At 44.7% G+C, this 27,967-nt stretch overlaps 1 protein-coding gene across 15 annotated transcripts in view; it reads right to left on the reverse strand.

The window, feature by feature from the left end:
* Nucleotides 1-27,967, reverse strand: part of LOC117430611 (unconventional myosin-XVIIIa-like) — an 84,527-nt gene that overhangs the window by 37,215 nt on the left and 19,345 nt on the right. For 4 of the 15 annotated variants that reach the window (XM_059001248.1, XM_059001246.1, XM_059001249.1 and 1 more), the window contains 13 exons: nt 10,853-10,940; nt 10,128-10,234; nt 9,467-9,643; nt 8,336-8,546; nt 7,658-7,800; nt 7,445-7,545; nt 6,602-6,665; nt 5,687-5,831; nt 3,884-3,895; nt 3,004-3,177; nt 2,568-2,658; nt 1,910-2,102; nt 874-960 (listed from right to left, as the gene is read on the reverse strand). In XM_059001248.1, coding sequence (XP_058857231.1) covers nt 874-960; nt 1,910-2,102; nt 2,568-2,658; nt 3,004-3,177; nt 3,884-3,895; nt 5,687-5,831; nt 6,602-6,665; nt 7,445-7,545; nt 7,658-7,800; nt 8,336-8,546; nt 9,467-9,643; nt 10,128-10,234; nt 10,853-10,940 — 1,593 coding nt within the window. Of the gene's footprint in view, nt 1-873; nt 961-1,909; nt 2,103-2,567; nt 2,659-3,003; nt 3,178-3,883; nt 3,896-5,125; nt 5,147-5,686; nt 5,832-6,601; nt 6,666-7,444; nt 7,546-7,657; nt 7,801-8,335; nt 8,547-9,466; nt 9,644-10,127; nt 10,235-10,852; nt 10,941-11,626; nt 11,699-13,033; nt 13,151-14,559; nt 14,626-15,450; nt 15,544-16,346; nt 17,379-19,931; nt 19,979-27,967 lie in introns of those variants that run through there. The other 11 variants (XM_059001247.1, XM_059001240.1, XM_059001245.1 and 8 more) reach the window with 10 other exon arrangements.

The following is a 27,967-nucleotide window of genomic DNA, read 5'->3' on the forward strand; positions in this document are numbered from 1 at the left end:
TTCTTAGGCATTTCTGACTTGTACAGGAGAGAACGCGCTCGTGCTAAAACAATTACCATCTGTTAAAAAGGCAGATGAGGCATTTCCTTCACTTCTATCACTAGATCTAAATGCCTAAATAAATACCATGACGCAGTCCAGCATGCATCAAATTTACACCTCTACTGAAGTGATTAACGGCTGGAATAGCATTTCCATTTTCTTCTTCTTATAAAGGACAGGATATCTGGAAGAATTACTGTCACCAGGACCACAAGATTAGTGTCCTGGGGGAGGAAGTCTGACGAGCAAGCCACTTGTAACATCAGTGTCTGTATATTTCATATGCTGAAGTGGAATCGTTTTTGCATGTGTCAAGAGATCAATGCTGGTACACCTGAGTGTGTTTAAAAATGCACACATGCGAGAACAGGACTTGTGACAAGACCGGAGAGGAATGTAGGCAGGGACCCTCACCGAAGTGGAACACTTTGTACATTAACATCATTTAGCATTCACCCGCGGGATAAAACACTGGAAACGAAAGTGGAGAAGAGCGTATTCTAGAAACACAAAGACCAGCCACTTCACCACTAAGAGAAGTCCAAGAGAGCTGACTGCACAGATTCAGTCCTCAAGCACTAAAACACCTTATATAAAACCTGATGCAGGATACAGACATCCCCAAGACTGCTTTAAGGGGAGTTATCGTGTCAGGACTGAAACAACAAGTCTTCTGTTCTGAGTGGTCTTGTTTTCTGCTGTGTTGAAAGAGCCCAGCTCAAATAACTGCACTGGTCTTCCACTTCAGTACAGGGGCACTGGCCACAGCGGTGAAGCTGTATGTATTAAAATGCACAGGGTTTAAAAACAGGCATATCGGTTTCTTCTTACCAGAGCTTGGTGCGAGGCTTGGTCTACTGCAGCTACAGACAGAGATGTGCTGGATTCCAGGTCATCTAGTGCTAGCTCTATGTTTTCCTAAACAGGGGACAGAGGTTTTATTAGTATCTAAGATATGATTGGAAGTTATGGCTCTTTATGAAGTCAGTCTAGAAGTTAACAGCTGATTCAAAATCAAACATAATATCCACGAGACGCTACACATTTACACATAATCATCAGGTGAAAACTGATTATTGATTTTATTTTTTAAACATGTGCTGTATTTGTATTACTTCAAGGATAGAAATAAGACACCTATTGCATAGCAGTTTCACTCACTCCAGGTTTTACGATAAGCCACAGCGTACAGGTAACAAGCTCAGGTGTGTCTTATTAAACGGGTAAGATGATCAAACTGTTATGCAATGGGAGTCTTATTTCCACCCCTGTACTTAATCACGCAATGGAACTCAGATTACAGATGATGATAAAGATTATATTATTTTAGTAAAAAGAAAACAGGAATTTAAAAAGAAGTTATTAATCGGATACTTTCTTTAATACAGCTTTCATGTATTATAACACTAGTACACTTTACTGTATTGCTCTTTCTGGGGAGGAAGTGCTTGCCATCGTTCTTTCAAATGAAAATACTGTTGCATGTGGAGAAAGCCTCTACTTGAGTAGCAGGAAGGATTCTGCAATGTGGGCACCTTAAGGGAGCGCACAGAATGCATGTTACTGTTTCCATCCAAACAGCTTTCTGCTTGTCCGGACCAATGGAAAAAAAGGGCCAGTAACAGCATCTTCCTCCCCAGAATAACCTCCTGCAGTGTTTTGGGCAGAAGGGTTTGCAGAGTGGAGCTCATTTTCTTTATAAAACTCCTTCGCCCAGCACTGCAGGTCTTGGCTGGTTCTGCATGCACTTGGAGATCAGGACGATTGAGCCTTGCAGGGACACCGGCTAGCACAGCGGCTGTGTGCACAGTCCGGATGAAATGATGCTCTAGCGTATTGCACCGCTAGAGCGTGGCGCAGCCAGTACCTCCTTGTATCGCTCGAGCTCCTGTACGAACGTGCGCTCGTGGAACAGCGTCTGCAGGCGCTCCTGGGTGTAGTTGTGGCACAGCTCCTCGAAGGTGGCGCCGCGGTCCTGCCGGGCGGTGCGAGGGTTCTGGAATCCGGGCGTGTCCACCACCATGATGGAGCACAGAGAGTGCTGGCTGGACTTCAGGGCTCTGCAAACAAGGACATTGCAGATACGGGACAGGTGGGAAACAGGGGTGGAAATCAGATTGCATAGCGGTTTCACCCATTCCAGGTTTTACTACGAGCTTCATTAGCCACAGTGTATAGGAAACACGCTTATTAAACTCATAGTAAAACCAGGAATGGATCAAACTGCTTTGCAATGGGTGTCTTATTTCCATCCCTGGGTAAACAGCCTTTTAACACCATTTATTTATTTTTACTGATCAACACAAATGAGAAAATGATATTAAATAAAACATTTAATTAATAAAATAACAATAATAATAACAATAATAATAATAATAATAATAATAATAATAATAATAATAATAATAATAATAATAATAAGCTGTACATTTTGCACTGCAGAAAACGTTTATTAAGTGCTTATTTTTTTATATTTAAGCAAACCTAATAAAACATTCCTGGGATTATATGCACTTTAAAAGCACCTGTTAATAAGAGAGATCAGCAGAGTGAAGAGTTCTGAATAGAGTCCAGACGCCATGGCTTCCAAACACTCCAGAGCCGTAACCTTGGGTCCTGGAAACAGCGAACAGGCAGACAGGTTGAGACACAAAATACACAAAACAGCCCAGAGATACAACTGTGTAGTACCTCTGAATTTCCACCAGGGGGAATGTGTCTCGCTGTAAGCCTCAAGCTTCCCGTGCCCACTCACTGTTCTGTGGGACCCCCTTGAAAAATGCGATCTCAGCAGGTTCTCAGCAAGGTTAAACTTGACTTTTACCACTTGAAGTTCTTTATATGATGTGTCTACGTGTCAGAGTGGCTGCATGTCAGGGTGGCTGCATGACTGCATGACTGCATGCCTGCGTGTCTGAGTGCCTGCGTGTCTACATGCTGTAAATAAGCTGGCCACCCTACCTGAGCCGTCTCCCTGTCCCATGTCGTCGAGCCCCTGGCGGAAGGAGTTGGATCTCTGGAGAGATCCTTTGGGCTGGTGTTTGAAGATGGCCGAGGACAGCGCCTCGAGAGTAGAGCCCAGCAGATAGGCCGCCTTCTGGGCCCATTCGTGACGGGCAAACTGCCTCCTTCCAGCTTGAACAAGAAACCCACAGATCAAAGCATGAGCATGAAAAGTGAGCAGCCAGTAATACCAACTACCGTCCTACAGCTCGACACTGCGCTACAAATCACACACGACAGGGAACTGGCAAAATGTGTTTAAAAGCAATACACACTGATTTATTTTTTACAGTACCAGTGGCTTAATGTTTTGAGTGTGGAGCAACACTTAGATCATGCAAGTGTAATCTGTCAGACTAATGCTAATCATCGTCTTGTCATTGTTATTTGCCATCCAAAACCACATTTATGAATGAATGCTACACTTAAACCTCCAGCCTCCTACAATCGTGTTCAACTATACCTTAAAATATAATGCATTTGCTGATGTATGTTGGCTACATTCGTCCACATCAAAATAATATTTGAAAAACTAATTTGCACAAATTTTTTTACTTCAGCCTGGTGAAAAACAGACAAAAAAAAAAAAACGAACACACTCAACAATCAGATTTCGTTTTTCAGAACAGAGAAATGGACGTGTTTTAGAAGTGTTTTAGACATTAAAAAGACACTGAAGATGGATTTGTATGAAAAGGACGCCGATTCTCTCCAGCGAGTCTCGTAAATGGATCTGAACGAGATCAAAGGAAAGCAATAAAAATGCAAATGTTAAAAAAAAAAAAAAGGTTAAGACGATAAAAAAAACACCAAAAAAAACACAAGGAACTTGTTTTACCTTCATCCGCTTCTGCAACGGAGCGGAGCGGCATGCAACATGCAAGCAAAAAGAATGTGTTAGAAGATAAACAACAACAACAACAACAACAACAACAACAACAACAACACAATATTATAACGCAGTCATTTTATCAACAATGAACACACACTGGAACACAAGCAGATACACAAGTACGAAAAATGCATCATTTATTTATTTTTTTAGTTCAAACTGCATGCATTGAAAAAAACGTTGAGAAGAGAGCATGCTTGAGAAGGATTAAAAACAAACAAGAGCTGCTCGACACACTTCAGATCTTTATCAGCAGGTTCACAAAGCATTTCTCTCAGGGAGCAGGTAGCACTGTGCTCCATTAGTGCTTCATACCAGGCTAAGATCCTTCAACAGGAAGGGACGGGATTGTTATGAATCCCACCAATTTAAATCTTCACTCAATCTTTGCACAAAAAAGACTGGTTTATACTGCCACCTTGTGGCTGAGTTTGCAGTATTACTCAGCTGCAAACATGTAAATATATTAAACTCAGCTAACAGCTGTCCTGTTCAACAGTGTGCAACACAGAAGTGTGAGAGGAGGCCGCAGGAGCCCGTGGGAGAGATCGCTTTGCTGTTCAGTTCTCTATTATTTGTTTTTGTTATTATGATATTACAAGCCAGGACTGTGAACTCTCCTTAAACACACGGTCATGTTAAGGTTCAAATCTCTTATACAGGTGAACCAGGACAATCACATTTACCCCAGGGACAGACTCTTGCATTTCACAAAATAAACAATTTGGAAAGATTGAATCAGGGATGGAAATTAGACTCCTATTGCATAGCAGTTTCACCCATTCCAGGTTTTACTACGAGCTTGATTAGCCACAGTGTATAGGTAGCAAGCTCAGCTGTGTCTTATTAAACTCATAGTAAAACCAGGAATGGATCAAAACTGCTATGCAATGGGAGTCTTATTTCCATCCCTGTTGAATGACTGACAGCACTGAAAATCTGCGACAGAAAGGGAGCAAAGCGATAACAATGGGCTAGATTCTCAAAACTATTTAATCCAAATTGTGATTAATAATCTGTCACACATCTGGGAAATATGAAAGGCAAAACATTACTATAATTATAAAATAGTGGGTTTGGACTATTAACTGGTTCGGATAAAGGACGTTCAGATCTCAGACAGAGAGAGAGGGTGAGAATGGAGACAGGACACACTAGAGCTGGATGATTATAAAAATTAATCATTACCGAATCCGTCTACGACAGAAACTGCAGGAGAAGCAATATTAAAATGCTGTGAATAAACACGGCTGATAGAAAAACACCAGTCTTAATAAGAACCAATAATATAGAACAACAACAATAATAATAATAATAATAATAAGAATAATAATAATAATAATATTATAATCTAATGTCTAAAACTCATAAGAATTAATTGTACAGGTTTATAATGAAAATGAGTTTAAAAAGTAAGTAATACACACGGTCACAGGCCTTCCTATAACACACTAAGCAGCACCTGCCTGTTTATATGAGTGTGTGCCAGCCTGTGCATGAATTACAGTCATTCTGTTAAACAAGGCATTTGACCAAATGACATCGACGTTTAGGCAGACGCCAAAGCACTGCAATGTGGCTTGATGAAATCCTGTGAAGCGGTTTGTTCTGACGCCTGCCTTGACAGAATGACTGTAACGTACACATACAGACAAGGCTGTCCTGGGGCTTGTCTGACAGTCGATCGCTGAGCTGAAGGAGCCCTGCATCTGCAGACGAAGCCCCAGAATCTCTGTGGAGCAGCCTTACCTTTGGTAGCGCCAGCTGCTCCTAAGTGGTAGATGGCTCCGAGGACCAGCCAAATGGCCCTCTGCTCTTCTGATGCAATCCCCAGCACTTTCATCGCAGCTTGCAGCTTCGTGAACTGTTGGGAGGCCTTCTGTTTCTCGTCAGGCTATGAATGCATGATTATGAAAGTATAAAAAAGAAAAAACATACAATCAATCATTTCCCATGCGCCACCGTGTGCCCCCCTGACTGCAATCCAGAAGAGAAAAAAAAAAAAAGACAAAAATTATGCATTCAAATAAATAAAGCTGGGAATGGATCAGTGAAGTTCATTAAACTTCCAACGTGACGCACGCTGCCATCTGGCACCGGGACTAGCAGCAGAAATCAAGGTAAACAGCGGTGTGTGAGACACGTCTCAGAGAACACACACCCAGCCTGCAAGAGGAAGACCAAATACAGCACAAGGCAGCACTGACCACACCCAAGACAAAGAGCTTTTGCATGTCTTACTATACAGGACGATCATCCACTAGAGATTCAAAAGCGTCGTTATGATGTCAACAAACTTCACGTTGAGTTAAAGTGACGGCAGGCTGGCCTGGAGTCGTTGCCGGAGGCCATTGCTGGCACCGTTCACAAGATTGCACGTTTGAACTTGGCCCGCCAGGTGTGCCTTTACAGTGGGACTCCACTGTTGTTGCATATCAGATCCTCTATATTTTTTTTTTTTAGGTCTTCAATAGCCGTTGAAATCTTTGAAAAGGTTTTAAGCACAGCCAGTTTTTTTTAGCTTCCAGGAAGAAATAGCTTGACATTCTGTTTGTTGCAAACCGGTTAGATAATAGCACTTCACAGACTAGCATTAGCACAGGTATACAAGCCGATAAAAGCAGGACAGCACTTGATTTCAGGAACGACTCTTAACAGACGTACCTTTGACAGTGGTGCAATTCCGAAAGCGCTGTTCTCTGCAAAGTGGTTAAAGTGGAGCTCCGTTCTATGAAAAGAAAAAAAATACAGCAGTGCTCAGCGAACATTGTTTTTTGCCCTTTTGTGTGTATTATTGCACACGATTACTACTTCAAAAGCAGAGGCTGCACAGGTGAACAAAGCAAACTACCAAACACTGTCAGCAACGAACCCGCGCTCTTTATCTCTCTGCTATTTACCCTCGTCACTCGATTTGGAATACACTTTGAAGTGCCACTGAGTGATGTTCGAGGTCACTGGAGTGATCCTTCCTGTAAGCGAGTCCTGCATGCTAGTCAGTGCCTGAGCTGGGTTAGTTTGGACTGGGCTACACAAACCTGGTGCATGGTACATGCATGGCTAATCAGAGCTGTGGTCAATTCCTGTTTAAAATCAATTCTGAATTCCCAATTCCAATTCCTTCAAAGGAACTGGAATGGAGATTTTAGGAGACAGAATAATTGTTGTGATTGTTCAACTGCTTTCGTTTGAAGCCAATTTAACTGACTAGCAGTAATGTGTTGCCACTTTGAGAGTGTTGGAATTTATTGAAAGCGAATGGGATTTGGAATTGGAAATTGATTTTAAAAACAGGAACTGACCTCAACCCTAATAAAGCTGGACTCCGCTGAAGATGGGGTTGCACTTTCTTTTGCAAACAGAGTTTTGGCAGTCTGGGGAACATTTCCAAAATGACAACGTGTGCATATATTGTAATGCATGCATGTCTTGAAAAGCATTCGATCTATGCTTGGCAATCAATGGGGGGTTAGTTTGTGCAACTTCACAACGGCACAGCCAGAATACCTGAGTGTGCTGTCGGCCCCGGCCATCATGTAGTAGAACACATTGAAGGAGGCCTCGGCATCAGGACGCCTCGTCACACGCAGCTTCTCCAACAGCATGGTCTGGGACGAGAGAACAACACATTACAATGAACTGCCATTCGTACTGTTAGGGTCCTGTACTCTCAGGGATGCATGCTGAGGGAAGTCAACACTGCTGTGCACCGGACAGTACCTGCAGAGACGCTGAGGCCACCTGCCCAGCCTGGTCAAAGTCCAGCGAGACTATCTGAGAGAATCGGCTGCCGTTGCTGTTCATCCCTGTAGCGCTGTTCCCAAATGCCTCCAGGATCGTGTACACAGCCTGCCACTTCTCAGCTGCAAAAAACACACCACACACAGGGCAATGAGAGACCGGGTATATATCCCTTAGCAGGACTTAGTCAGCGATCTGGCGCCCGTAATACCTCCCAGAGCTCCTAAAATAGAACATGTTTTGGGGACCTGATTAAGTATTGGGAACTAGGCACAGAAAAAAACAGATAAGCTTGAACAGATAAACAATGCAATGTTACATCCTTTAACGGCACTGTTGATCACTGCCACCGCTGTCATTAGTGAATTAAAGTTAAAAACAACTGAAGCACTTTGATAAGCAAGACTAATCATCTGCCTGCTCCTCTCCATATCATAATGAGACGCTCATTCTCCCCTCCCTAGGCTCGGAATCGATGGGGTGTCGTTAGCAGTTGGCATCTTAATGGGATGTATGCATCTGTGCCCAACAACTTCCAAATCTGCTGAAATCAAGTCCGTTCTGTGTGTGGGTAGAGGCAATGTCGACGAGCTCTCTGTTTGTCTCGGCACCGCTGATACAGAGCCAGCCGCTGCACAGCCGTCGCGGAGCCCTCACCTGAGAAGATCTTGCCAGTGCTGCCGGCGATGGACACCAGGTACTGCACCAGGTGCTGGCTGTTGGTGGTCTTGCCGCTGCCACTCTTGCCCAGCAGGACGATGGACTGGTCCTGCCGGGTGGTCAGCAGGTTCCGGTAAGCAGCCTGGGCCACAGCGTAGATATGAGGGGACGAATCCTCCCGCCGGCAGCCTTTAAACATGTGCATCACCTGGAGAGGAGGATGGTGGAGACTGAGGGTTAAAAACACAAACGCTGCTTCTCCTAAGACACAAGCCTCCCGCTTTCTTGCGGGTCCCATCTAGCCACGAAGGGTTAACCCTCTGTGTTTCTGTACTGTAAGCTTTGCGATGCTCACAGTCACATGTGTGAGCTGCGTGCAGTGCTCGAGTGTGGTCTGGGAAACAGCTTTAAAAGGACTACTCAAGTGAGAGTGTACAGCATAGCCATGCATTGAAAGGCAAGCCTCAGCTCAGTGAATCTAGACTGCATATCTCCTCCAGTTCTAGTGCTTGATTCAGTCTCTGAATACTGTTAAACTGGAAAGGCTGAAAAGCAGTGATCTGAATCTAATGATCTGATTAGATAACCCTTGTGGAAAATGATTCTAGTTATGATGGATGAAGCGCGTGCACATATCAGGATACGTAAGACGCCACAGTAAATTGTGCACATATTGTAACGTTCTCCTGTCTCAAATTAACCAAAGAAAAACGATGACTAACTGCACCTCATTTCTTGGCAGGAGATACAAATAAAATTCCTTTCACGGGCTACTTTATTCAGTAAAAGCCATGACTGACGTCAGGGTCTGGTGCTTAGCTTTACCAGCTGCTTGGTATAGTTAACTGCAGCTGTAGAGACATTGATAAGCACAGTGCAAAGACCTTTCATTTGTATGAAACTATACATGCCCAGGGACGGAAACGAGACTCCTATTGCATAGCAGATTCACCCATTCCAGGTTTTACTACAAGCTTGGTTAGCCACAGTGTGTAGGTAACAAGCTCAGGTGTGTCTTATTGAACTCATAGTAAAACCAGGAATGGATCAAAGCGCTATGCAATGGGAGCATTATTTCCACCCGCGATGCAGCAGGCGCTGGTGTGTTTCTGGGCTGGATCTGGTTACCTTCTCGGAGTACATTGAGGGGGCACTCAGGGGGTTAATGATGACCATGCTGGGCCCAGCGTAGGTGTGGAGCAGGTTCCCTCCGTAGCGCTGCCTCAGGGAGTGCATGACGCTCGACTCGTTGAGATACTGCAGGGACGCCAGGTCCTCCACGCGATCGAAGGCTGGGGGATTAGCCTGGGCACAAAACCACACAGCACACGGTAATGAGAAAACACAGGAACAGCACAAGAAAACTCCATCCGTACAAAGAACCAGGACAGGCCCATGCAGGGACATTCGGGTGCACCACAAGCCTATTGAGCAGGATTAGTGAGAACAATCAGATTTCTTCACATATAAGACGGGAGGCTATTGTATCTAAGGTCCTATTGTAAGTGACTCTGCAGCAGCAGCAGCAGTTGTTGATGCATAGTTCACCCTCTAGTCTCTGTAGTGTAAGACACTTTGGATAAAAGCGTCTGCTGGATGATTTATTCATAATAACACTGAAATGCACTAAACAGGAGTAATTACTGTACTATATTCATTCTGATTTCACTACGATTGTATAAACTATGAAAAAAAGGGAAAGCAATTTTAGCCATAATGCTCAGCCTTGTTATACTCTTAATATGTAAAAATGACAAAAACATTCAGTTCCTGGAAGTTCAACTCTTACCTTCTCCACATCGTCCTCGTCCACATCCAGTATTGTCCCGTCATGTTCCAGTTTAATCTTCACCTTTCCTTCGGGAAGACTGTGGTTTTCTGCCTTCAGCAGAGTTGCTAAGAAAAGAAAAACAAGGATGCGTCGGCATGGAATAGGAACTCCTGATAGACATGCTGTAGAACAAACCGCAGTAACTGTGCTCAGCAGCAGTACAGGAATGTGCCGCGGTATTCCGCTGTCTGGAGTTAATTCAGCTTGACAGGCTCCCTTTTCATGAACGACAGCAGAGACACTTCAGAGTAAGAAACACGAGTCCCTCCCACACCATGTCTGGACTGGCAGCTGTGATTCACAAGGTTACGAGGGGGGGGGGGGGGGGGGGGGTTTGGAGAAAGAGGGACCCCCTCCTAGAAAACGCTGCATACATTTAGCTAGTAGGATTCAACAACCGGGAATAAGCCAAAATCCCAGCTTGGATTCAGAGAGTTTTGTAATGATGATGATGATGACGACAGGGAGGGAGCTAACTTTATAAACTTATTCTTTTCTCCAGCAGATTAGATTTGCTAGATTATTTTCAATGCAAAAGTCTGGACACACTGCTCAAAGTCTCCACGACAAGTCAAACGTGTCCTCTGGTCCTGGTTTCTGCACTGCGCTGCGCTGAAAGTCTTGGCTAGTTAACTTTGTCAAGTCCTTTTAAAGACTTCAGTGAGTGAAGCTGTGAAGCTTACCTAGAGAGAACCCGTCCTTGTGGACCAGCCACACCTTGTCTGTGCCATACCATTCCTGCTCTGCAGCAATCTCCTCCTCCGTCTTCACCTGAAAACACCAAGAAACGAACGCAGTGTTACTGTGCTGTTACAAACCAGAGCGACACAGGGGCACAGCAGAACAAGATCCTCAAAAAAAACATTCCGACATTCCGCCAGCAGGTGGCACTGTGCGCTATGCAACAAAGCATGCCACCAAACCATGTTGTTAATGGAGAAGTGATTTCAGCTGTAATAGTCAGATTCTTTGCACCTTCTTTTGATTAGGTAACGCTGCCAGTGCTACCAGCGTGTACTGGTAATAATAATAATAATAATAATAAGGTGCTCAATGGGATAAATAGAGTGCATAGGAGCTGGGAGGACATCGCTTGTATAATGGTTTGGAAATTAGTTTGAAATTAAGCATGCTGTAAATATATATATCAACAAACATGAAAACATGATAAAAACAAAAATCACCATGACAACAACAACAACAAAACACATTTAAAAAACAAATGAACTGAAACAGATGTGATAAAAAAAATAATAAACTAAAATAAAACCACGCTATAAATAAAGTTCTACTTCTCTCTTGCTCGGAGAAGCAGCACGTCATGCACAGACTGCAAACACTAGAACACGCTTCACTGCAGAAAGGACTGCCTGTACTCAACATGCAGGAATCGCACACAGTGACAGATCGGATGCAGCACTCTCACACAACGAGTCCAGTAAAGTTCTCATGCAAACCTGGTGCTGAGCAGTAGTAGAAGCTGCAGAGGGAGCCTGTAGAGCTGTTGCTGGGACCTCATCCACCATACCCTGGGGGCAGGCAGGCAGGCAGGCAGGCAGGAAGCAAAGCAAAATTTAATGAAGTCCGTCAATGAAGCAAATCCACTCTCCACACCTGAGCTACCTGTGTCAGTGCACAGGGGGGGCCAGGCCCGCTGAGATCACATGCCGATAACCAGGCTGCACATATACATGTACACAGCGCTGGTCAGATTCATGTGCAATATTAACAAGGATCCTACTGTACAGTGCCTGCACCCAAGTTATTTCTTACTTGCTCCGCAACACTTACAGTATTTTCCTTCTGCAAACTTTTCAAATGGAGCAAAAAAAGCTGAGGAGTAACTTTCCCCTGCTTGTAAAACTGCAGACATGCATGCAAGAAGGACACACGGTTCAGTACTATAGTGGGCAAACTATACTATAGCTGAGCACACTTCATGTTTGGATAATGATGTGCCGGATTAGTATCCTACAGGCACCAGAAAATGCTGGAAAACGTAAACCACAGTTATCAATTTTGAACCCACTTCGTTGTAAATGTTTGCAGAAAGATGTCACGTCTGTTTTTAAGATTATAATTTTAATCAATCAATCTCCCCTTGATCCGGAAGGTCTTTTAGATCTATCGTACATCACGCTCATTCATGTTCAAAAGGAGGATTATAATATTTCAAACAATTCACAGACTGGAGAAAAAATACAGATTTTACAATAGCAAGCCTAAATTTGATCATGTGCAGTCAAGCCAACAAGTTTCGCTTAAAACGTTAAAAAAAAAAAAAAAAAAAGAAAGATCTGTGCTCGGTTTCTTTAACAAACGCACATGTTGTGCTGCAGCCCGTGCTGCAGTAGCAGCAGCTTATTATTTTCAGTGTAAATCGATGCATTCTTTGCCCCCCTGCAACAATGTTCTGATAGTTTACAGTATGTGGTGCTGTACTATGAAAAGACTGATATGAAACATTTATAGCCATGGCTGAATAAAGCTTGTGGCTGCAGAGAGTTTCAGAAGAGCTGCAATCGCTCTGACAGGTACATCAGGGTGCGTATCATCTCTCCATTCAACCCTGGCTTCAAGCTTCTTCTCATTAAAAGACCAGACACACGTTTCACCATCATCACCATCCATGCATTCTCAATGCAACGCTATACAACAGGATAGCCAGGTAAGGCTTTCCAGCCCATTAAAGCAGCCCTTGCAACAAACTGCGTAATTATTCTTTGTACAGATTTTTACCAAACACTGCACAGCGCTGCAAGGGGGAAGGCACATGTGCAGAACAGTAACAGGAAACACAGAGCGCTTAGTCAAGGAATAAACCAGCATTAGGAAGGACAGGTAATCTAGGAGAGCAGCCTTACACTCCAGCACGACACACGCGCACAGACACCAGCCGGGGCGCACACGCCTTGAGAGGGGGGCTCCGGGGAAGAGTACCATACCTGAGTGCGGGCAGAGGCACAAGCCACAGGCTCCAGCTAGCAGTGACAGCGGCAGCAATGAAGCAATGAGAAAGAAAAAAGGAGAGATGAGAAAAGAAACAGAAAACAACACAACAACAACAACAACATACAGAGCCATGTGCAATGGAGGCGTGCTTGTGCATGTATGCACCTGCAGAGCATCAGTCGTGAAGGAACAGCTTCAGAAGGAAGGTAAGAGAACAAGTCAAGTTTTATTAGAAATGTCTGTTAAAGTTCTAGCTGCTGCCAAACAATTGATAACGATGACGACGTTGAAAAGATGATGAAATCAGGGATAGATTTTCTTCTACTGTACTTTGCAATCTAAAGGTCTTGGAAACTTCCCAAATGTTATTTACAGCATCACACAGACAACTTCCGAATCCAGCGTCACCTCTTTAGTAAAGTTATTGTCTGATGATCACAGACTGCGGACACGAGACACTGAGGCACTGGATATTGTGACTGTGTCTTTAGAATAACACTACACACCAGTAAACAGCACCCAGCACGGCTCAATGTTTTCTGTTCTAGTTCCGTTCTTCAAGGCATTCCTTGTATTGCACTGCCTCCTACTGGATGACAATAATATTGCAGCTTATGGCTCGGTTTGTATTTTCTAGGCTCAAATCTCAGGACGCACAAATTGATCCTAATTCTGCTCCTTCAGGGTGTGAACCCGGGGGGCAAACGCATCTCAACAAACCTTTCAGATGCTGTAGAAGAAAAGGGCTGCTGTCTGTGGGCTGCACATTGACATCTTCAGCATAAAAACAAAAACTACACGCTCCTATTTCTCATATATGGTATGAAAGAACATGGTGTGAATAGTTATACGATGAAATGTATGATGTTAATGAAGTACTCATGACATACAGAATATCACATTATATATTATATGAAATGTAAAAAGAAGCCGGCTATTAATATTGAAGCAAATTATCCGGTCATAGCAGAAAAAGCAGAATGGGAAAATGTTAATATGAAGGAGAAGAGGGGGGGGGGTGGGGGGGATGGCAGGAAGGGCACAAAATCACACCAACACTGAACTAGGACTGTGCAAAACCAGTGTGTGGAACAAACAACACCCCCGAGGGATTGCTTTAAACACACACACACAAACACAGAGAGCACCGGCAGGCACTTCATTTCATTTCCACATTATAAGAGTGCCCTAGTTACTTGAATGCACCAGTAGATGCCAATGTGCTTTCTCATTTGTATTTACTGAAATACATCATTGCACAGTCTTGGTTTGGTGCCTCACCCACTTTAGCACAGAATGTTTTTTCCCCAGCTCAAAATAAATGTTTTGTTAGGAAATGGCTTTCGAGCCGGCAGCAGCAGCAGCAGCAGCCGCAGCTCGCTGGACGGGAAGGGAAAGCCAGTCGTTGAAGGGTTAAAAGAAGAGAAGGGAATATTACAGAAGCCATGAAGATCCTCTCAAATCGTCTCTGCGCTTCGTCCGCCGGGGTCAGCTGGGCCACTGCCTACAGATCAGATTACCAACAGATTCAACTTCCAGGAACTAGACTGAGCAGAGCAACAGACACCAAGCAAGCAGCCTGCTACTGAAGAACACCCGCATGCTCCAGAAGGAACGTCTGCAGAGAGCTTCGTCACACTGCTATTACTGCACCACTCGGGATCAGAGTTACTGAGCTTTTGCAGGGATGGAAATAAAGATTCCTGTTGCACAGCAGTTTCACCCATTCCAGGTTTTACTATGAGCTTGATTAGACATAGCGTATAGGTAACAAGCTCATGTGTGTCTTAAACTCACAGTAAAACCAGGAATGGATCATCCCTGTTTTAAACTAAGGATTGGGTTTTGTGAAGCGGTGCAAAAGATTAGTAAATCTGGCCCCCTACTGTACTTTTTAAACATTAAGAGAAAGAAAATCTGGCCTACATATGTTGGACAAAATTTGAATACGGTGCAATGTGTTTACTAGCAAAGTAAAAGTTGCTATCATTGTATCAGATACGTTTAAACAGGTTCCTTGTTCCACACACAACCCCAGAAACACTGATATAATAAGGCGCAACACATAGAAATCATGAAACGCCATTGTAAGATTTATCATCAAGTAAGGGAAACAGGTTCTGTTTTGGCTTCCCCAAAATCAGCCGACTACCCTAAAAAAATAAAAACACACCCCCTGCTAATCTTCTGCCAGATTCCCAGCTAGCTGGAAGAACTCTAACTTCTTTCCCTATAAAAATCAACATGCCCAGTATTGCTTCTCATAATGTAAACCCCATGCGCTCCCCCCCCCCCCCCCGCCCCCTGAGTTTGCTCCAGAGACACGCACCTGATCAGACTCAGCAAGGGGGCGCTCAGCGACTGCGCTCGGGGACAGCGGCTTCACAGCTGCTGCCAGGGTCACCCGAGGCACTGCTTTCACCTTCAAACAGGGCACAGCACAGGGTGAGGGGATGCACAAAGCACACTGGGGATGCGAAAGGGCTTCCACGCACTACCACTGCACACAAAAGCACTGCCCAGTCACTGTACAGCAAGACAGCCGAGTTACAGAATACACTTCCAGGTCGCAGGCTGTAGTACCCACTCCATTAATAGATTAATCACACAGACAGACCGGCATTCTTAAAGAAAAGGCGGCATCACGGAATTAATCACAGTTACTGCAATTCCTCCAATACAACATGCAACCTGTGCATAAGGCGTTGACAGAGCTGCTTTGGGTTAGAACGCTTGTGCAAGGTGCATTTCTTGAGCAACTTGCGTCTCTTGCATACTTCCCTATTTAAACAGGCCATAGTGTGGTAAACTATACACACTCTTACTTTCTTGCCTACATATATTACAGAATGAAAGTAGAGCAAAAATCTAAGACTAAATATTTCACAAGCTGCCACAGACCTTCTTGTACAGCCAAGCACTACCTGATATTTGGTTTCCTGCACTGCACTGCACTGTACTGTACTGTACTAGTTAAACTGTTAACCCATTGCCTAAAATGAATATCCTTTATTGAGAATTATTATTGAAAAAAATCACTGCAGGGGTTAAAAGTTGTTCTCATAAAAAAAAATAAAGCATGCAGAAAACCGACAGGGTTCAAATCAACCATTACAGAGGAGAACATTTAAAAGTGCATGCTTTTAGAATTGTTTGTGACTCCAAAGTGATTTTGATGCATGCGTGTGTGCTAGTCGCAGCTGCGGGGGCTCACGTAGTATATACCTCAGGCTTCGACGCAGCCAGCACAGCAGGGAAAGGGGATTGAGGATTAGAAGGACAAGGACGAGGGGAGGAGGGGGACAGCTTGTCCTCTGTCTTCGGAGGAGGAGGCGCCACCGACAACTCTTCTTTCTCTTTCTCAGCCGTGGGTTCAGCCTTCCTCTGAGGCTTCTCCTCCTCCTGGGGCTCAGCTGTCTGCTCCTGCTGCTGTGGCTCAGGGGAAGCCTCCTGCTCCCCCTGCCTCCTCTCCGGCCCTCGGAATCGAGCACGGTGCTCCTTCGTCTTGGCTCTGCTCATCAGGCTGGCTAGGCCGGCCGCCATGTCGTCCTTCGCAGGCTCCTTCTTGATGCCGTCGTGCTTGAAAGAGAAGAGGGGAGTCGTCTCGGGTTTGGAAACGGGCTCCGCTGGTTTGGGCTTCTCCGTCGCGCTCGTCCTCTTATGCAGCTCTTTAACTGCTGCTGCTGACTCTTCCTCCGTGGGCACGACCCTTCTCACCACCTTCTTCACCACCCTGACCACCTTCTTTCTGCTCAAGCCCTGGTCTTCAGCGGACTCCTGCTGGCTCGAGAAGGAGGAGGGGGCTGTATCCGGGGTGTTGTGCGCCCCGTTAGACGTACTGAAGGAGTTGTTGTCTCCGTTCAGGACGGGCTGCGGACTCGTCTGGGCCGGTTCAGGGCTCTTGAAGCGCTCAGGAGTCTTTGGCGAGTCTGCGTTTCTGACGGGAAACCGGGACGGTTCTGGGCTTTTGATGGAGCCCCGGGATGGTGGCGCTGGTTCCGGGCTTTTGATGGAGCCCCGGGATGGTGGCGGTGGTTCTGGGCTTTTGATAGAGCCCCGGGATGGTGGCGGTGGTTCTGGGCTTTTGATGGAGCCCCGGGATGGTGGCGGTGGTTCCGGGCTTTTCAGCTGACGCTGCAAGGGCTGGGGTTTCGGACTTTGGACACGTTCCGGCTTGTTCATCGGTTCCGGGCTTTTTACTCGGAATGGGATTTTTGCCGACTGCGCCCTGTCACTCATGCTACCGCTGCTGTCTGACTGGATTTATACAGATGAGAACGAAACCGACAGAAAACACAAAAGGAAAAAAGAAGAAGAGAAAAAGGAGAAACCAAGAAATGAACAAAGACAGAAAAGCAACAAACTGAAGAGTGAACGATAAAATAATAACTAAATAAATAAATAAATAAATAACCACATAAAATGAATAAAACAGTTCAACACAACGTGCACACACAGTGTTTGCAGGCTGCTGCAGTTCTGGTGGTTATGGTGCTGCTCTTCATTTTCGTTTTCATTTCCCTCTAAATCGTTTTTCAATACCGATCCCGAGAGGAGTAAATCTCCGTCTGATCCTGCCGGAGCAACCTGGGACTACATCCCTTTCCCTTGCAGTTCGTTTGAGCTCTGATGATGTTCAGCTCTCAGGAGGAGCCACCGTCGATACATATTGCAGAAAGACATGAAAACGAAAAGAAACAGCCAAGAGGTCCCCTGACACGAGGAAACTGCTGCCGACACACAGCCCTCGGGGGAGTATGAAAAACTACTGTACGGCTCTGCTGAAATCATTTCTACAAGTACAATTAGCAAACAAAAAGCTAGCGCTGCAGACCGATCCACACCATGCATTATTCAACACTGAGCTTCTCCCTGCGAGTGACGTGTAAGAACCTGCAGGAGCTGGACCGCACAGGCAGGTAAGGGCTCCTGCATGGCTGGCTGTAACCAATCCAACTGCCAACAAGCAAAGCCAATAGAAACTTGACATCAAGATCACAGATTTGTGTTTATTATTATTTTACATATAAAAGTCCTTTTGTAAATGAACGAGGGTCACCAGGTGGCGTTTCAATCACCTGTCAGTAGTAAACAGCACAGGGATTTGTCATGCTGTCTGGTTTGTTTTGTGTGTGTGTGTCTGTGTGCGTGTGCGTGTGCGTGTGGCACATCCTGAAGCTCGTCTATCTGCAAGAACAAATGGAAGTGTGACCAGCTGAGCTGTTACTTTTCAGAACAATTATAACGAAAACTACATTTTTCAGGGCGTATTGCAAACTTCCAGCTTGCTATTGCCAGCGTATTTTTGATACCAAAAGGCATCAAAGAAGAAACACTACAAATCCCTGGCACTGATCGCTAGCAGAGAATGTTTGATTTTAATAGCAGTTTCTGACTACTCACCCAGCAGCTGCTGTCTATGTATTTAAAAAAAAAAAAAAAAAAAAAAAAAAAAGGTGCAGTTCAGGCTTTCCAAACTGTGTGCTGCCCAGAATAACTCTGCCAGTGCGCAGGGAACTGAAAGAAAACAAACGATCTGCAAGCTGGCAAGGCCAACACACTGCAGTGCAGCACCGTTCTTCTTTCTCCTGGGGTGATGTAGCTGCCAAGGTTGTATATTACAGTTAATGTCCCACAGAAACGCTCAAGGAAACATGCATAACTCTTCTTAATGGTGCCCTGCTCCCAGTCTCTTCTGCTGAAATCAGTTCAGCTCTTATAAAAAGGCTCTGACGCATCCCAGCACACTGAGAACAACATGCACAGCAGTACTGTAGCGTAGCGATCACAGCGTTATCTATTACTTTAAAAAAGAAAGGCATGCTTCTTAGATTAGCTCCAGTGCATAGCACACGTGCTTCAGTATTATGGCAGCTCAAGTCCTAGCAGAACTTCAGCGATCAGGTTTCATTTGATTATTTCCTCCCAGGATTAGACCCCCCCCCCCCCCCACCACAATAATAAATGAAATATACAGAACTCTTATTTAATTTTGACACACCTTCATCGTTTCCCATGGACACGGGTGCAGCACTCTCTCTATAAGCTAGTGCTTCCTCACGAGATCAGCACATCTAGGGCAGCTGCTGATAACTGCAAGGGCTCTGCTTACAGACTCTGCCGTAGTGTACTGTACTGTAGAATTAAAGACATACCGTCCCCTTTTCTTTTGCTGCATCAGTTAAAATGGTCATCCTTTTCCAAAGATCTTTCCGGCTAATCTCTTCCAGTGATAAAGGCAGGCAGGCAGGCAGGGGCACTGTCAGGTTAATGGTACGACAGGACCCCCCCCAACTTCTTATCCAAATGAGTTATTCTAGTCCAGGTTTTCGTTGCAGTCAGGTCTTTCTGTGTCGGCTAAATATAGTTTGCACTTGAAATCTTTACTGCTTTCCAGCACACACACACACTGCCACTCGACTGTGCTCTAATGACAGCCTCTGTGCTACTGGAATTCTGTGCAGACACTGGTTTTATTGCATGGTTTTTTTTGGTATATATAGTTTGCATTGAGGTTCTGCTGGAACGGCTCCTTTGGTGTAAGGGGTCAATTTTCTTTTCCCTCAGTATTCATTTCAATTATGTAAAATACCATTGTTTTGCATTAATGCTCTTTCCTTAGTCATGCGCAGTAGTTGCATGGTAACTAAACATTCCTGTGTGTGACTGCACCTGAAGCAGTACAAACCCTGTACACTCCCGCGGTAATTACAGCGTAACTTTTCAAATCTGTGACCTTGATGCTCAAACCTGCCTTGGCTGCCTGCAGAGAGCTTGTTAGTATCTTTCGAGCGATCGCACTTCACTTACACCCTCCTGGTCTTTCTTATCCGGTTTGTCCTCTTCTTTAACCTGATGGTTCAACGTGATGCAAAAGAAAAATCAAACCCAGCAGGACAGCCTGCATGCAGTAATGGCGTGTCTCAAACACACAGAGGACCACACACAGACACTAACGAGGGCTCACAAGTCTGGGGGTCTGAGACGCTTGTGCACCAATTCACAGAATATACAGATACAAGTAGATTGATACACTAAGAACCAGGTATTGTAGACAGCTAAATGTCCGGGATTACAATAGAACACTTACTTGACATACATTATATATATACACATATATATGCACACACACACACAAATGTCCCTTCCGACATGAAAACCAGTGCCCACTGTTTTACTGAGTTTTTTTTTTTCGTTGCAGCAGATGCACACCCACACCCACACCCACACTCTCATGCTAAAACAGAAGTGCTGTAAGACAGACTAAGGAAGGGGAAGATCACCTCGCAGGCTATTCGAGGTGCACGATCGCTGTGCAATCTAGCAGAAGAGTTTCACTTTGACTCCTGGCTCGCTTTGCTATGACACGAATAGGCGTGTTTTCAGAGGTGCAAAGTGCAGCTCGGTGTCATCTTCAAAAGGTATTAGCACTGTATGCTACCAAATGTGTGACCGCTTATCGGTGCATTCTAGTAAACACAAGGGCGTTACTACCCCACTCTTTCCTGTTGTCTAAAAATATAGAACCAAAACACATGTTGTTTTAAATACAGTACCATTTGAAACTCTGCTTATTACAAGGTACAAGAATTGCACTTAACATGGTGTGTGTTCAGTCCACTCACACCTTCAGTGGCTGGTTTGGAAAAGTGGTGTTACGTGCCAATGCAGGAAAGACAAATAACCCATACAAAACCTTTACCAAACCAACAGGAGTGACGATGAAAATAAATGGACATATACTGGAAACACAGAGACAGCCTGTGGGATATAATACACAAGCACAATCCATGTACCTTGTTCAGCTGTTTCTGCTGAAATGGGTGGCTCTGTTGCAGAACGTCCCGTGTAAGAATCTAAAACTTTAGAACGCTGCTCCCAGTCTTTAAAAATAAACTTTACACCGAGCCTGCCTTGATATTGCTGGCAGGGATTTTCACAGACGAGTATATATAGAATATGTTGATGATGGGGAAAATATTCAAGCGATCAAAACAGACACCACAACCAAACAGTTTGTCTAAAGCTGATGGAACACGAAGCCACTCTGTGGCTTGGAACTTGGTTTCAGGAGAGACTTGGGGTATGATACAGCAAAGCTGCCTCAAACGAGGTGTCCCCGTGGTCTCCTGGAACCACGTTTCAGCCACTGTTCCTGAAAAAGTCCTATACCTCACTGCCAGTCATAATCAGTGATGGTTGAAATCATTATTCCCATAATCTGGGTTTTGTTACCCCACATCTTCAACTTCAGTAAAACAATGGAAAAAATATAAGTATTAAAAATAATATTAAACAAGACTTCCCTTTTTCTCCCAGAATGCAAAGCGTGATGAGAATGCCATGGTGCTGGTTCTGTGCTCATGGGCCGAGACGGGTTGGTTATGAGAGGAGGAGGAGAGAATGGAAAGAGGAGATTTCTATTTACGGCTGTTCGGTCAGCGTGAGGGGTGGTGATCTTCACTCTAGTGACCGATACAGGCTGGGCTCGTATGACTGGCCCAGGCTAGGACCATGCAGCGTGGTGTGGACTGGACACACGACAGGGCGGACAGCTCTACAGCACACAGAGAAAAGTGGAAAGCATAAGGTCACAGGGTCAGCTTAGGTCCTAATTAAAAAAAATAAATAAATAATGAGAGAACGGGTCGGGTATTAAACTATCAAGAAAAGAGTTTTAACAAAAAAAAAAAAAAAAAAAAAACGTGTTTATTTGACAAGTTTAAAGAAAATATAACGAGAAAAAATAAAAAGTACAATTTAACAGCCAAAGAGAAGCAACTTTATATTTATAAAACAACATCACGTTTTTCCCTTATGGTATTCCACCCCCCCCCCCCCCCCCCTCATTTCCCCCTCAACTACAGTCCAAGTGCCAATGGAGACTTTCTAAAACTGCTTCCAGTAAAACACATGCTGTCTGCAAACCAAGCTGCAGGGAAGTGCTTGTGTGAACTTGTTTGTAAGCAGGGTCATTGTGAATCTGTAGGTCAGGTGTGACAATAAGCCTCCTTGTGCAAAAACGCCTTTTGTAGCTTTCCATTTTGCCCACACAACAGCACAGGACTACACTTACAGCCTGAAGCTTTTGTTCCAGTGCAAAAAAAAAAAAAAAATTAGAAACACATTAATTTATTCTTATTTTAAAGGCCATTCCTTACAGATAATTAACATTTATTTGTTGTCTTTTTAGGAAAATAAAAGGCGTGCATATAGTGCTTTGCACCAGAGCGAAAGCTCAGTAAATCCAGCACACGTTGCACTGAACACTCAATTCCACAGACAACACAGCCGCGGCTCACAATGATGTGATCACAAGAAGCACCACTGGGATTGTGGATGAGCAGCACGACTAAACACTCGACAACAACACTGCATGAAGACAAGGGGTCCGGAACCACCCTCCAGCTGTCAGGAGCACGGATTCTGCAAACTAATGCCCCAACTTTGATCCAGAGTCGCACTGTGGACACCTTTTCATTTCTCAGATTGACCGTTTTTAGTTACATCTCCATTCCAGTGGAGGTTTTTCTTCATCAGTTGCGTGATTCAATAACGTCTCCATTTACTGCAATTCACTTCGCGCTCTGTTCACTTACTTGTCTGTTTGTATTGTGTCCGCTTCCTCTTTCTGTAGAGCCTGGCTGTACTGAGAGCTTCACAAGTGTGGCACAGCTAGAAAAGCGAGGACCGGCTGTGAAACCAAGCCACAGGGTATCAGCACAGAAACTATTTTATCATTATCAGTAAACCTTCAGAAACACGTTAGCAGGCTCGTCAAACACATCCATATCATGGCAGAGTGAGCGGATATAGGACAGCTTGCACTGCGTCTTGCCCGAGTTGTCTACATTGTTACCCAGTATCCAGACCGGGGCCGTCCCTGGCTGGGGAAGCCTGATTATAGTCCAGTTTGTGGTTTAACCCAGAGGATGTTGCTAAAATGTGCGCTAGCCCCTTTAAACTGACACCACAGAGTAAACAAACCAGGACACAAAGACACCCTGTCACTCGAGGGGCTAATTCAATCATTCGTTTAACTGAAGGGACACTGCGAGTTTGTATCAGTACACAGCTATTCCAGTTACTCCAGGACGCGTAGGACCGAGTGACGAAGCGGTACTCCGGGCCGAAAATAATTCTCATTTCGGCGCTCCAAGCTGCCATGTATTCAAGTCCCCGCTAGGTAAAGATTTTAAAATGTGCCCTGTATTAAACCTGTTAGTCCGATTCTAACCTCGTCTCTTTAATAAAGATATTATCAACCACTCCAGACAAGAAAAAGATTTTCTTCAACAATCAGAAACTTACACAGAAAGTTTAAAACTTTGTGTTTCAGCCAAGAGGAGTACAGCCTACCAATTCAACACTAAACAAATCTGCCTATTCCACACTGAGCCTAAGTATTTGAAAGTTATTTTACTGTAATTACACTCCAAGTCAAAAGATCCGATTTCTCTCTTTAAACAACGGGTATCTGCTGTATGCTTTCATGTGTTTAAATAAGCAAACTGAATTATAACTCAGCCTCCCAATACAAAAATACCATAGCTCTTCATTGACCATTTCTCCTGATGCTTTTACAGTAAACACATATACATACATACACAGACTAGACAAACCTTTCATTCAAAACAGTTTTCAATGCAACAAATCCCTCCGCTGGCCAAAATGGCTCATCGCTCGTTTCAGCACAGGACGTGCTTGCAACATATTCCGTTAGCAGCAGCAACACTAAAAATAGAGAGAGCAGCAACAGCTACGGCATGGCCTAACGAAGACAGCACGCTTAACCTACAGATTTCAAAAACTAGACCCCTTACTGTACTGAAATCCCCACACGCACTTCCCATAAAACGCATGAAAACACTTAGCAAAAAGAAAAACTTAAAATCAATACCTGTTGCTGGTAACTTTCCCTCCTTACCACAGTGACACAGAGCCTATGAATGTGGAGCCACAAAAGAGTCCCGAAAATAAAGCGATGAAGTGACAGTTCTGGTGCAGGAGAAGAAGTGAGCTGAACCCCAGCCTCTGATGCAGGTTTGCGTCAGACTGTGAAACACGGTAATCTGACAGGCCAGCCAAGTGCTGTTATTCCTGACACTGCACTCAGAGATGGGGGGGGGTAGGGGTGCAGCTGCTTAGACAGAGGCTAAAAATAAACCCCAAGAATTTAGTGAGGGCAGCCCCAAACCTGCACAGATCCTGCAGTTGCCGTTTCCCTTCAAATGCACGCTGTTTTATTGTGTTTCTCCTCCACTCACCCGACACTGGCTGTCTGTGGCAACAAGAAATAAGAGAGACACAAAGAGGCAGAGCTGGAAGGAGCAGAGTGAGGAAATGACGCCAGGGTCTGGCTCTTCTGAGCTCACTTCACACTTTAGCAGACTTTTCCCCTTTCTGAAGGAAATACGTTGCAGCCTCCAGCACTGGTGGTGGTGAGTGATTCAGCCTTCTCTTCCTTTCTCCGATTCCTCTGTCCCCACTGTGTGTCTGTTACAAAGCAAGCACAGCCTTGCACGTTTCCATACCGTGTGAAGGGATTCTGTGTAACTCATCTTCAATACGGCACTGCATAGCAGATCAGCATGTGTGATGTACTTTATGAATTGCATTTTATTTGAGAAGAGCATAAACTACATCACAGTGCACTCAATTAACACAACACCGCACACAGGTATACGCAGCTCTTCAGCACACTTTAGCATTCATTCCCACAAAGGGAAATAATACTAGAAAACTATATTCAATGCTGTCTTTCTAGTGCACATTTCTAAATAGGTGAGGGATGCTTTGCAACAATGCATACTGTAACTATTGTTATAAGAATAGTCAAGACAATAGAGATCTTCAGGAAAATATACTGGATGCAGTTACTACTGTACCCAAATGCATGTCCCCAAAAACAAAATGCATTGTACTACACACAAAAAAAGGGCAGCTTCAGTTTACTGCAGAAACTGGGCTGTATATTTTTGTCACTGTCCCCAAATGAGTATATTTAAAAAGTCAAGTACACTTGAAGTAAGAATACATGAGCTGCTGGCCAAGGCAAGCAGAGGCAGGGTTGTTACGTTCCCAGCTGGACAGATAAACACGGCAGTCTGCTCCTGTGTGATGTGGTTTCCCATGGTGCAGTGTGCGTCTGTGTGCAAGGGCCAAGTCAGGATAGCACCAGCAGATCACATGACTCCTTACAGCACACAGCCACTCATTCCAAAAGGACAACTGCAGCCCTTCTGACTTTGACAGAGAGGAGGCAGCTGGAGTGGAGTGCAACAGAGGGACGAGGAAATAATACCTCCAAATACAGCATGTGAACTAACTACTCAAAACAGCGCTTCTGGAAACAGATTGGGAAACACACACACACACACACACACACACACACACAGTGTGTCTCTAGTGCTTTTGTGAACTGTATCCTGGGCCTCTTCACACAGAGTTATCTTCAGAGTTAAGTGATAGGATTTATGAAGAACACAGGGTGTGGGGAGGGAGGGGGTCGCAGTGTTAGACTATTTACTAGGAAGAAAAACCCATATACAGTCAAGCTGCGGATGAGGCCCGTTCTAAACTGGCTTGTGAGTGTGTTAGGAAGGCTGTTTGAGTGAAAAGTTAAAACCAAAAGGATTTGTGGGGTGAACTGACAAGGAGCTGACTTGTCAGTCCGTAGTGGAAACATGCTAAAAACAACGGGTACCAATGGGTTTGGTGATATTCTGTTAGTGTAGGGGCGCCGTTCTGCTGTCCCCAAGACATTAAATTGAAGATCCATTGACTCTGGGGGACTGGTTAAACCCTAACCACTATCCCTGTACTGTAAATAGGGCTCTGATACAGCTATTAAAACATGATGCTGCCTCTCTGTGGAACGACCCTGCATTCACAATCAACACCTCAGCCTGCAATACCACAAGTGGCCACTAGAGGGAAAGCATTGCTGCATTTCAGATGGGCCTTCCCTGCAAGAAGTACTTCTAGTGCAGTAACCCAAATGTACCACTAAAGGGTGCCATTGGTCTAAAAATGTTTTTAAACTGTTAAAAAAAATAATAATAATGATGATAACCCTTAATTAATCTGTATTTCACAGCTGGCAAATGCATGGGTATTGTGAGCATCCAAATAGATATAAAGTCCTAATTGGCACACACCCTACAGGAGTGGATAGACCCGATGATCTGGCTTTGTAAACAAGGCAGTGATGTAGGCATTGCCACACCCAGGTGACTGATTGGCTTCCTCCTCCCAGTTTAACATGAACACCCTGCACAGTACAGCGCAGGCCGGTCCTCAGGTGTGCTTGACTGGGAGGCCCCACCTGACAAGCTGTCAGAGCAGGACCCACGCCCTTTCAGAGGTCTGGATGAGATCAGACATTTCAAACTCTGCTCAGACAACAGCACTGGAGGGCAAACATGGGAGCAAGTACAGAACAGACCAGTCTTGCACGTGAAATAGTTCACTTGGGGTGGGGTGGGGGGGTCCACTCGGACAGCAAGGACCCGATGGGCCCCCCAAGCGCTTTTCTAGCTGATGGATGTTCTGATGCTCTTACGTTCACCCATCTTAAAAAGCTCCACACCGCAGAGCGTGCTTGCACTGGCGTTGCTGGAATTAAAACAGAGGACTAATTCCCCACGGCTTGCAGTTTTTATCAGGAAGTGCTTCGGAGTTCAATACTGTGGCTGTGTTTGTTAAGTAACAAAACACTGTGAACAGAGGCATGGAGAGTCCTCTGGTGCTGCGGAGCGCTAGAGCAGGTTTCTGCCGGATTCAGGGCAGGCGTGCACAGGTTACAGCGAGCTAGACAGAACCACCTTCCACTTGCATCAAGGAAGTGAACCAAGCATGCGACTACCAAGAAAGCTTTGCACAGCGCAGGTTTGAAAAGCAGAAAAAATAACATTGGGTTGAAGCAGCTATTACCTAGTTTGTTGTGTAACTGGGTGTAACTGGGCACAGTACTGTAAATGTTGAGTAGATTTTACTGCACACATTCATAGCTGCGTGCAGTTACATATACAGATTACAGATGTTTTAAACACAAACACTAAACTTCTAGTTTGACAAGCTGAAAAATGAACACAGCACATAAAACAGCCCCTAGCATGCAAACCTTGAGCCATGTCTGCTAACACAGGATATTGCATACTCCACCTAAACCCCAGAGTGCAGAGCACACAGGTCAGGACACAGAGCGCTCCCTAGAATCCAGCCTGGACCGTGTCTTCATTTCTCAGCCCTGCCTCTTTCTCACTCGCACACATTTCATTCTGTTCAATCACCCCTCTATTCTTCATTAGCGAAGACCTCAGTGAGCAGAGCCCCGTGTATCTCAACCCTTCTGAAAACGAGTTCCACAAGCCTGGCCTCAGCATGATGCCTTCAACACATTCATCTCCAGAACCAAGCCCTGTCTTCAATCTCCAGAGCCCCAGGGACCTCGCTATCTGAGCCCCAGCGGGTTACACCAGCGTGAAGAACTGCAAACGGGCAGCTTCTCACTCGCTGGGAACGGACATTCCCCGAGGGCAAGGGGTCATTTACAACTGTGACCTATCTGAGACGTTTACAACTATGACCTGTCTGGGACATTTACAACTGTGACCTATCAACAAGAACTCTTTTCAGGAGAAATAAATGCCAATTAAGTTAGCCTCTAAAACTGCTCTGTACTGTACAGTAACATGAAAAGAATGATATCGACACGTCGCCCAGACCAACTTGCATGGACAAGTATAGCTCTGTGTGATCATTGCCATGAACTCACTGCAGGAGTCATTTCATTGCTATTGTGGGTTTGTCAGGATGAAATGTGGTAGAGTCAGCTTTGCAAA

Source organism: Acipenser ruthenus, chromosome 26 (assembly GCF_902713425.1).
Source record: "Acipenser ruthenus chromosome 26, fAciRut3.2 maternal haplotype, whole genome shotgun sequence".
Taxonomy (NCBI): Eukaryota; Metazoa; Chordata; class Actinopteri; order Acipenseriformes; family Acipenseridae; genus Acipenser; species Acipenser ruthenus.